The sequence below is a fragment of the Oreochromis aureus genome, linkage group 13 (assembly GCF_013358895.1).
Source record: "Oreochromis aureus strain Israel breed Guangdong linkage group 13, ZZ_aureus, whole genome shotgun sequence".
Taxonomy (NCBI): Eukaryota; Metazoa; Chordata; class Actinopteri; order Cichliformes; family Cichlidae; genus Oreochromis; species Oreochromis aureus.
This window is the reverse complement of record NC_052954.1, coordinates 29,621,774-29,633,439: the sequence shown is the minus strand read 5'-3', so window position 1 is coordinate 29,633,439 and position 11,666 is coordinate 29,621,774. Positions and strand designations below refer to the sequence as shown.

General features: G+C 41.9%; 1 protein-coding gene and 1 pseudogene across 1 annotated transcript; one reads left to right on the top strand and one right to left on the bottom strand.

The window, feature by feature from the left end:
* Position 1: 1 nt before the first annotated feature.
* Positions 2-7,712, bottom strand: LOC116323549 (cell division cycle 5-like protein). Its single transcript, XM_039621794.1, has 19 exons — positions 7,489-7,712; positions 6,916-7,019; positions 6,583-6,744; positions 6,319-6,446; positions 6,021-6,120; positions 5,754-5,880; positions 5,557-5,648; positions 5,177-5,321; positions 4,870-5,061; positions 3,721-3,869; positions 3,146-3,317; positions 2,700-2,864; positions 2,529-2,609; positions 2,109-2,360; positions 1,908-2,015; positions 1,157-1,246; positions 928-1,059; positions 714-794; positions 2-437 (listed from the first exon to the last, which is right to left on the bottom strand). The coding sequence occupies exons 1-19, from the start codon at positions 7,531-7,533 to the stop codon at positions 324-326; spliced, it is 2,439 nt and encodes an 812-aa protein (XP_039477728.1). The 5' UTR covers positions 7,534-7,712; the 3' UTR covers positions 2-323.
* LOC120443291 lies at positions 7,671-11,656 on the top strand (annotated as a pseudogene).
* The last annotated feature ends 10 nt before the right edge of the window (positions 11,657-11,666 follow it).

The following is an 11,666-nucleotide window of genomic DNA, read 5'->3' as shown; positions in this document are numbered from 1 at the left end:
CTGGTGTCAGATTTATGGTTTATTGATTTTTACAGACCCAAGGTAGTTTTCTTAAAATACATTAAACTTTACTGTTTGCTGCACTTGATAAAAATCTACCCCAGGCAAATACCCAGTGATACTAAGTTATGTTGAAAAGAAACTTTATTGGTCACTAATACAGAAACACAAAGGACCACTGAGCATGCTGAAAACTCAGCCTGTGACATCGTAACAACATGAGCACATGGAGGAGGGCTTATCTGTAGAATTTGCTGTGGAAAATTAAAAGGTTCAACACGGCGGCGGTCAGTTCAATATCGATTTCTCTGTGATGAGTTTGCTCAGTATTTCTGAGCACTGTTGAGCAGCGACTCCCTCTCCATCAGCAGCTCTCCATATCTCTGCTGAAGTTCTTTCTCTCTCTCCATCTGCCTCTCCACATCCTCACGCAGAGCCTGAAACACAAGTTGAAGACTTGTAAGCACCAGCGAGATGTGTTAACTAGCTTTTTTTTTTTAATAACCTCAGTGACACTGCTGCTTTTAAACTGGGTAATTTTAACCCCACTGAGATACTTTTTATTTGGGAGGACGTGTAGTGCTGTAAGTAGTCTGTGATTTAATTTCTAACCTTCAAAGACTTAAAGTTACTAATTTTGTGTGACCAATAGAACAAAAGCAGAGGAGACACCTTGCACTGTGATACACAGGTTTGTGTGTGTAATGTCTTACCTCTTGGCGCCTGGGAATGGCTGTATCTTCTTGTTTCTTCAGTTGAGTGAAGGTCTGGAGCTCTGTGGCTGCCTGCTCCACCTGGTGGACACATTATGAATAACATGATTGTTATAGCAACTATGACACTGACTTGCACACCTTTTCAGGCGCCATAATAATTTACAGCCTGTGACAAAACAACCTGTCAGTCCAATGAAAATGTGTTCAGTACCTGTTCCCAGAGTTCGCTGTGCTGCTTCAGGAGCCCCAGTGCTCTGGACTGAAATCCTCCAAGCAGGATTTTCAGTTTCTTCTCCAGTTTAGCTGCTCTCCTGGCCTCCGCTGTCATGTGACCACGGTTCACCTATAGGGTCCACAAATACAGAGATGTCAGTGTTTAGACCAGAGCTCAAAAAGATGAAAGAGTCAAGTTTGAGAGCTTTTTCTGTGTGCATTCTCACATCTAGCTTTTTCTCCAGGCTTTCAATACGGTCTTTCTTGGATGCCAGGTTTGCTCTGGTGTACCTGTTTTGAGCAGGCAGATACAGCACCTGTGCAGATGCAGATAATATTAACAGTTACAACAACAGGCAAAAAAATCAAATTGGTACCAATTTCGTGAGATCACGAGTACAACAGTTTCCCCACATGCCATAAAGAAGTGTTTGTAATTCATATTATTAAATGTGGCACACAGCAAGCCTACTCTGCTTTAGATGCATCCTCACTGCTGTAAATTCTCCCTCTGGTTTAGGTGAGGGTGTTACTTTAGTAGAGCATGGACTGCTCAAGTACAGCATGAGAAAAATGTTATTACCCCAATTTGCTCAAACGCATATTATTCCAGTGGGGGGGTGGGGGTGAGAAACCAGATGATACAGAATCCTCCAGCAGGGAAAGGCCCAGACTAGTGTTTTAGATCACTGGACTTGCACACCTCAGGAAACTCACTTCAAAACACTTAAGCTTCGGGGAGAATGATCGAGAGTCAACACCTCAGCTGTGTGCCATCAAAGGCAGACTGGGTGCGTAATAACTAGTTGGGTTGCAGTGCACTACACTCTACTCCATCCATGTGTATTTCATGTATTTCTACACATCAGCAGCTTCTAATTTAGAAATGTGACAAATATAATGACCAAAAGGTGGTAACAAATCTCTACACCTACTTATGCTTCTCTGACTTCTCATTTTTGGTCCATGGGTGCTCACCTGTCCGTAGCATTCCTCCCACACCTGGCTGTATGCCTCCATGCTGAGGTCACCGTGGCCCATACCTGCCTTCACCACCTCCATTTCTGCTGCCAGGACTAACTTTGCCTGTTTGTTGACACAGGTAAACAGAATTACTGAGAGTCAACAGCTTAAGGGACTTTTTTTTTTATAGCAGAGACATCAGTGCTGCCGGGTTACCTGTTCCATCTCCTCTGTGCCAATTGGCTTGTAGGAGGTTTTTTCCAGGTAAGCAATATGTGACGCGTTGTTAGACGTAGACGTGGGGCCTCGGGTTTTGCCGCGCTGCAGCTGATTGGCAGCATTGGCTGAAGGGTGATGCAAGCAGTCAAAATGCAGCATGGTGATCATTTCCTGTTTGATGAGCTCTTCGGCCTGCTGGAGGTCAGAGAGTGGCTCCATGGAGGTGGGACGGAGAACAGACTCGTTTACCTGCAGACACGGAGGATCATAAGCACAACTGGATCCGTTTAATTCCAGCTAAAGTAGACGAAAATAGTTTTTTCTTTGCTCGATTTGATTTCTAAAAGATTTGATGATTACGTTCAAATACACATTTTCCTGCATTTTATTTAAATTATTTTAATGTTGTGATTTTACCTCAGTAGGTCTGGGGAGACTCCTCTGAACAGCAGTGTGCCGCAATTTCAACTCCTTTTCTCTTTCAGCGTCTCGTTGAGTCTGGAAAGTAGCACAAAGTGAACCTGTTGGATATATCTTATTCAAACTACGTGTGTGTGTGTGTGTGTGTGTGTACAATTGTGTATGCACCTGCTTGCGTGCTTCTACATCTGCAGAGTCTTCTATGAATCCCGTCTCAGTCTCAGTTTCTTCGAGTTCTTTCTCAGCGTTTTCGGGAAGAACGATTTCAAAATCGTTCTTAGGGACAGGAAGTGACATCAGACCCTGTCTCAGGTGCTGCAAGCTTTCCCTTTGCTGTGAACGGAAGAACAGCAGGTAACTCATTCTGTGGTGTGTTGTTTTTTTCTTAACACACAAACTGTGCATCTGCTGCCAAAACATAAAACTAATTGTTTAAAGTTGTGGTTTTTTCCATTGTATTTAATTTCTATTCAAGACACAAGAACAGAAAACTTGGAACTTTTCTGCAACATTCAGGATTTGTGGCACATTACACAGATTCTGAACCGATCATTACAAATCTGTTTGTTGTGCACTCACAGTTCTATATGTGTATTAGTGTGTTTTTGTTTTACCATGTGTTTAGCATATGCAGGGTCAGCCAGTTGTTCCTCTGTGTTAATATTCAGTTTGTCTCTCAGTGGTGTACGGCCGGGAGTTAAACCTGGAGTCCCTCCCACACGTGGAGTCATCACACCTCCGACTTGAGGTGTCATGCCATCTGACCCCTGACCTGGACCAGGAGTTCTGTTGTAGTTGAAATACACAAAATTATTGAAATGAGGAAACTGTATAGGAACAAGTATAGAAACAAGTCTAAGAAATCCTTTCTCTTTGGTGAAAATGGTTGTGACATGGAATAGTGCACCACACATTCAACAAATGCAGCTCAACAAACCTGACACAGCATTTGAGGCTTGGGTAGCAAATGGTAACACATGTCTCTTTAAGATTCTGTCTTTGTTCACACTGTTTACAAAATGTAAACGGACAATAGCATCTGGTTTTTTGTTAGAGCTTTGACAAAGACATTTTTGTGCTTATTACATCTTGAGTTGATGCAGAGAGTAAATTAAAAAAAGAATTCAGTACTCTATTTAACTGACAGAGTGTAGACCTTATGCTATGTAACGGATTAAAGGTTTCTTACCTGAATGGTGTACTGAGAACAGTATTGGGCGTTTGTATCTGTTGACGCTGAGGCGTCACTCCACTGAAGTCGCTCTCATGCAGTGGGGTGTTGAGGCCTCCCTTCAGAGGGGTGTCGATGTTAGTCAGAGCCATCAGGTTCTGAGCTTCCTGAAAATAAAGACACACACACAGATGGTACAAATTAATTTACAGATAAATACTAAAAAACAAAAAGAAAGGAATTTAGTATCATTTCCATTCAATTTTATTTTAAATTTAAAAGGGAGCCAATGAAGAGAAGTCAATTTAGGAGAAATATGCTCTCTCTTTCTAGTCCCTGTCAGTACTCTTGCTGCAGCATTTTGGATTAACTGAAGGCTTTTCAGGGAGTTTTTAGGACATCCTGATAATAATGAATCACAGCAGTCCAGCCTGGAAGTAATAAATGCATTACCTAGTTATTCAGCATCACTCTGAGACAGGATGTTTCTAAATTTAGAGACATTAGCCAAATGGAAGAAAGCAGTCCTACATATTTGTTTAATATGTGCATTGAAGGACATGTCCTGGTCAAAAATGAATTCAAGGTTCCTCACAGTGTTGCTAGAGGCCAAGGTAATGCCATCCAGAGTAAGAATCTGGTTAGATGCCGTATTTCTAAGATTTTTAGGGCCGAGTACAATAACCTCTTTCATCTGAATTTAGAAGCAGGAAATTAGTATCAATTTGTAATATTACATTTTTACTGACAACGATATGTATGCCTTTATGCATACATAAAGGCAAATGCATAAATGACCCTAACAGATTGGTGGCCAAGTGATCAACACATAATATGTACATACATTTTTAAGCACTATCCTGTCTCTACTAACTTACGTTTATTATTATTATTTGGATTCACAATTCAAACAGCAGACTATAAGGTATTTTTCTGATGGAACCTGTATGATGTTCAAATGTGCAGACAGGACTGTGATTTCACATTGGCCCTCTAATTTTGACTGACTTTACTCTTTATTCATGTGGGACAATTTAGCTTAGCATCTCTGTAATTACATGGATCAATTAATATGAGATATCACATATATGCTGAAATCACACATACGGGATTATGTGAGATTAAAAAAGACATATGTGACACATTGCTTTTGAGTGTCTTTATTACCTGCATGATTCTGTCCTGAGCAGCAGGGGTTCGTGGGGTTCGTAGCCCTGTTGCCATGGTATTGGTGACACTGTATTCTGAGAGGAGGGTGGAGGAGGCGGAGTTAGCGCTTTCACTCTCCTCGGCAGCTTGACGGGCGACCTCACTGGCGACACCCAATTTGACAACTTCCTCCAACTCGACGTCACTGATCTGTGAAGAAAGCCAATTAAAGAACTTAATGTACTACCTGTTATCAATATAACAAGTACATTATATTGATATATAAAATCCAGAAGTAATAAAATTAAAAAAAAAAAGTGGTTACCTGTGGTGCGGGTAACACCAGTTTGGAACGTTTTTTGGTAAACTCAGCCACTCCACTGGTCTGCAGGATAGCAGATGGCAAGTCACTCTCCTTCTTCTTCTTTATCTTCTGTTTATCTTTCTTCCTCTCCCTCTCTTCAGTCTCACTATAATAATAATAATAATTTAAAAAAAAAAAACACAACAGGGCTTATGAATGGATGAAAACCAAAAAAATGTGGAACACATTTTGATCCTTATTATTTATATTATATACCATCAGCGTGACATTCTCACGCCTTTGCTGGGAGAAGTCAAGACCCAAGGAAAGTATTCAAGTGACATAAACAAGGAGCCATGTTAGCATACAGAAAAGCACCAATAGTTTAAAGTGATACTAACTTGCGTAATTCTCCATCCAAGTGCTGCTGTCTGAGCCTCTTGAAATTAGGCTCCTGAGCATCATACTGCTCCATGCTGGTGTCATAGAAACCCTTAAAGTAAACAAAAGACAACAATTACTACTGTAAGATTAAGTTAATCTCACTGCTGATGTTGTGGGTTATTTTTAAGGATACAACACATAAAGCTGTGGTTACCGGTGCAGGTTTCTTTTCAAAAGGGATTTCAGCATTATAGTCTACTCCTCTCTTCTTCTTTCTCTTCTTCTGAACATCGATTCCTGCTGCTCTCAGCTCTCTGCGTTTCTGCAGAGCAGCCAGCCGCCTACAGTATGACATCAGGAAAAAAAGAGTCAAATATGATCATTTTATTATTACATGTCAACTGCTCTGTAAGAGGTCCAGTTATGGACCTCTAAGACAGCTTGTCTTAGAGCAATTGTAAAAACATTAAATTAGCTGAACCTGGCTTCCTCCAGCTGTTTCTCTCTGGCCTTCCTCTTGGCTTTCTTGCCCTGGGTGTTGGCCAAACGAGCCCTGGCCTCTGAAAGCATCTCCAACTCATCTACAGACCGATGAAGACAGACAGACAGACACACAAAACACATTGGTTAGTTACCACATATGACTGTTATGATTAATCTTAAATAATTAAATATAAAAATGTACAAGATAACTAGGAAGCAAATCCATTCTTAACACAAGGATACATTCTCTTGTTGGCTCGATAAATCTGACAGCATCTGACAGTGTGTTTTTGTACCTTCGTCCATATCCACAGGGTCAGGTCTGGCAGGTTTTGTTTCAGGATTGGGATCAATTTCTCCTGGTTTCAACTTTCTGGGGTCATCTCCCACTTCCTCCTCATTGTCTCTTTGAGCTGCTTTGTCCCTGAATAAAACACAAAATGCATCTCAATTACAAATCAGCAATGATTAGCAACAATGAATGCTCCTGGACATACAAGGTGAAAAGCCACAGAATTACAAAACATAGTGAATAAATGTGTCTTTAGAGATAAACATACAGCAGGTATTCGTAGTGTTCCAGACACTGAGCAGCAGTCCTTCCTATGATAGGAGCAATGGTCCTCCACTGGGTGGGCATCAGCTTGGCCAAGTGAAGCAGCTTCTCCTCCTCTTCTCTGGACCATTCTGTTTTCTTGATACTGGGGTCCAACCACTCGTACCTACAGACAGAAACAAAGCGAGAGGAGAAGGTCTTTATTTCGCTCTTCTTAAAGAGAGATTTGAAAGCTAAAAAAAAAAATCACAGACAGAAGAAACAAACATCAATGTATGTAGAAGTTTAATTAATCTCATGTTTTTGACACATCACACATCTCTGACTCAAAACTCACCATCGGGCTTTACACTGTTTTGCAGACTTTCGGTGCAGCAGGGAGGCGATACGGGACCACTGGTTTTTCCCATATTTCATTACAGCTGCCTTGAGGATCTCATCCTAAATAAATTTTTAAAGAAGGAACAGACGTCCATAAATTAAATGGATGTACTAAATGACAAATGATTTAATCAGACTAAACATGTCAAAACCCTTTATCCTCAATCCGCAGTGGGCTGATTCATTTTCATCCCAGTGCTGAAAAACAATTATATTATCCTCTATCTTTTGCTCACTTATAAAAATTTATGAAGTCTTGTGGTTTGTTATTTTGGCCATCTAGATTGCCAAATATTCGCTAACTGTAAACATGTATGTTTAAGTGCAAATTAAAAAGCTTCGTGCATACAACTCAACACAAGCACGAAATAAAGTCTTAAAACACAGCTGGCGATAATTTAAATAAACTTTAAATGCCACACGGGATAAATTCGTTAAGTGAGTAGCTAGCTTCATGCTAACTCGAGACCATAGGTTTGCTTTCGGAGTTTAGCATCATGCTAACCAAGCTAGCCATGTAAACACGTACCTCAGTGTTGCGCCAGACGCCTCCTTTAATCATAATTCGCGGCATCTTGGCGGCTTCGTTGTATCTCCTCCTTCAGTGAAATGCTATAAGTGATTCTTATCCAGCTGTGGTGTTTTGTAGCTTTAGATTAAAACAAAACAAAAATCCAACTACAAACCAAGCGCTGCGAGGGAAAAAGCGACATGCACCATACCGGAAACTCACAACGGGTGCACCACATGAATTGTGGGTAATGTGGTCGACGAGTAATGACGAAATTCGATGACAGTTTCCTTTACCACCTCCCCTTTCACAACTTGATAAAACAGACAAAGGCAAATATCTATGAAAAGCACTCACCATAGAATTAATACATGTTAAAAAATAAATAAATACATTTACTAACTTATAAAATTATTAAAAATTGTAATAAAAATGTATATATAAATCTGAACATTTAAACATAAATAACTCGTATAAGAAAATAAAAAATGAATTAATTTTTAAAAACACCTTTGGAAAAAAACGTCTTGATGCATTCTCAATCATCCAGGAAAGTAAATCTCAAAGTTGAATCTGTTCATCTGGACGTGGCGTTTTGTGGGAGAAGCGTTTGTCACTCATCAAGTGACTTCTTCAGTCTCAGCTGACTGCAGGTTTCCCCAAACCTTATAAACAGGACATTTGCATAATGACTGAAACCAGCCCACTGAAGGAACAATGGGCTGTGCGGTCAGTTCCTTAATCATAATTATGCAAATTCCCATGCAAATGTACTGTTTATAAGGTTTGGGGAAACCTGCAGTCAGCTGAGACTGAAGAAGTCACTTGATGAGTGACGCAAACGCTTTCTCCCACAAAACGCTACGTCCAGATGAACAGATTCAACTTTGAGATTTACTTTCCTGGATGATTGAGAATGCATCAAGACGTTTTTAACCCACTTTGGCAAGGACTGCCTAAAGCTTGTACTTCAGTATGAGCAAACAGCACGTAAGATGGCGGACTACAGGAACCACCTGAGATTCAGCCTCAGATGCCGACAAAACAGGATTACTCCTAAAAGTCTGCAAATGAGCTCTTCAGTTAAAGGCTTCCGGGCAACAAAAATCCTCCAGAAGGCACAGCATCAGTTGCTTAATGAACGGGTGAGGCAGACAAATTTTACCATCGACATGCTAAAATCTCAAGAGGAGCGGATCCGACGGAGACTGACTATGCTTTTAGATGAGAATACTCTTCAAAAGGTCTTTGACTTCACTGAGAAGGCTCGTCTAGCACAGCACAAGAAGTCTAAGACCAGGCAACAAAGGAAGTTCGACTTACTTGTTGTACGTCGGAAACCACCGCAAAATACGGAGAGTGTCCTCAGTGGTCAGAAGAGACAAGGATGCGACATGGAGGATGTGGACAAGTGGGTGAAGAATTTGTCTGACAGACAGCTCACCCAAACAGAGAAAAACATCCTTGCTAAAGGGTTGAATTTTGCTGTCACACCGAGAAAAATCCCGCTAGTGGAGCTGATCACAGCCACAGAATCAGCAATTTGTAACAACAATATTTCAGAAGTGGAAGCAGAGCAACTACGGACGAAAGTTTCGGCCTGTCTCAGCAATGCAAAGCCCCCAGCATCCAACATCTCCATGGAGGAGAGGAAGGCACTCACATCACTTAGTGATGACAGCAACATTATCATCCTTCCGGCAGACAAGGGTAGGTGCACAGTATTGCTTAACCAGAAAGACTATCATGAGAAGATTTTGTCACTACTCAGTGATGAAAATACTTATGAGCCCCTGAAACGAGACCCAGGAAGTGGTTACAGGAAGAGGGTCATAGACTGTCTGAAGCAGTTAGAACAAGACAAGGCTTTTGACCGGACCTCATACCACAGGCTGTACCCAGGGGAGTCTACACCAAGTCTGTATGGTTTACCGAAAATACATAAGCAGGGTGCACCTTTAAGACCAATTGTCTGCATGATCAACTCGGTCACCTATAACATCTCCAAGTTTCTGGCTTCAATCCTCAACCCGCTGGTGGGCAGCTCTGAACACCACATCCAGAACACCCTGGATTTTGTTGAGAAGGTGAGAGATGTCATTATGGAGGCAGATGAAACCATGGTCTCGCAACGATGTTACATCTCTCTTCACTTGCATCCCAGTCACGGAAGCGTTGGAGGTAGTCCGAAGAGATTACAGGATGACACCAACCTCAGCAACAGGACCACTCTCAGCATCGACCAAGTGTGTTTGCTTTTGGAACTGTGTCTTCATTCCACCTACTTCACATACAAGGGTCAGTTCTACAGGCAGAATCATGGGTGTGCCATGGGCTCCCCAGTTTCACCCATCGTGGCCAATTTGTACATGGAAGAAGTGGAAAAGAGGGCTTTGCTAGCCTACCCTGGAACACCACCAAGCCATTGGTTCAGATATGTGGATGACACCTGGGTGAAAATCAAATCTCAGGACGTACTACACTTCATGGATCACATTAACTCGGTGGACCGACACATCAAATTCACCAGGGAGGATATGAAAAGTGGCAGGTTAGCCTTCTTAGACTGTGAGATTTCCATCAGTAATGGGGGACATCTAAAACCTGACGTGTACCGTAAACCTACACATACGGATCAGTATCTAAGGTTTGACTCTCATCATCCACTGGAGCACAAACTGGGTGTCATCAGGACGCTACAACACAGAGCGAACACCATCCCCACAGACACAGCGGCCAGGGAGGCAGAAGAACAGCACATCAAGAAGGCCCTGAGTAAATGTGGCTATCCCAGCTGGACTTTTGTCAAAGCTGGAAAGACACCCAAAGAAAGCTCCAGCCGATCCAGGAGAGAAGGACAACCGCTGCCCAGGCGAAAACCTGTGGTGATCCCATATGTGTCAGGAGTATCGGAGCAGTTGAGCGCATTTTTGAAACACCGGGTCTCTGTGGCTTTTAAACCCCAAAACACGCTGCGCCAAAAAAACTGGTCCACCCCAAGGATCGGGTCCCCGACACAAACAGAGTAACATAGTGTACGCTGTTAAGTGCCAGGAGGATTGCCAGGATTTATACATCGGGAAACCAAACAACCTCTGGCGGCGGATGGCACAACACAGAAGAGCTACCTCGTCAGGCCAGGACTCAGCAGTCTATTTACACCTACAGGCCAGTGGACACTCTTTCAAGGATGAGGATGTACACATCCTGGACAGGGAAGAACGCTGGTTTGAGCGCTGGAGTCAAGGAGGCCATTTACGTGAAAAGGGAAAGACCATCTCTGAATCGAGGAGGGGCCTAAGGGTACATCTTTCGCCATCTTACAATGCTGTGATTGCAGCCATTCCCCAACTCTCTGTGAATGGGACTCATGGCCATTGATCAGTGTTCTTTGATCAGTGGGTTTTGGTCAGTGATTGTTGATCAATGGTCATGGGAATTTGCATAATTATGATTAAGGAACTGACCTCACAGCCCATTGTTCCTTCAGTGGGCTGGTTTCAGTCATTATGCAAATGTCCTGTTTATAAGGTTTGGGGAAACCTGCAGTCAGCTGAGACTGAAGAAGTCACTTGGATGAGTGACGAAACGTTTCTCCCACAAAACGCTACGTCCAGATGAACAGATTCAACTTTTGGAGACCTTTGGAAAACATATCCTCTGTGTATACACATTTTCATTTAATGAGAGCATATCTATTATTCCATATTGGTGTTACATGTAGCATGAAAATATGTTTCTCAACCAGTTTCGAATAGATAGGAACCGTTGATATGTAAGTTCCTGGATTCAAAGCATAATAAAAAGTCTATTCCTCCTAAATTTTGAAATAAAAAAGCAAATAAGGTATGTTAAACCAAAAATAACGATCTACTATTAAGAAAAGGTTTTAACCATTTTAACTTTAAAACAACCAACACCAGGTGGCATCTGTCATTCTGACAAGACTTGCATATGTCGAGACATTATGTCATTAAAGGTTATCAGGCAATCAAAAGAAATGTGCAGGATGGTCAGCAGAGTACAGCTGAGACACAAGGTCTGATGCAGTGTCCTGCTGACCATTTGAGTGGATGAGTAAATACACAGCTGCTTGCTGTCTGGAACTCAAAGTCCCACAGGACCTTACCTCTGTTGTTGTCAGTCACCTTTGTGGTGTCTCCCATAGGGACTTGGGGACTTTTAGTCCGTATGTG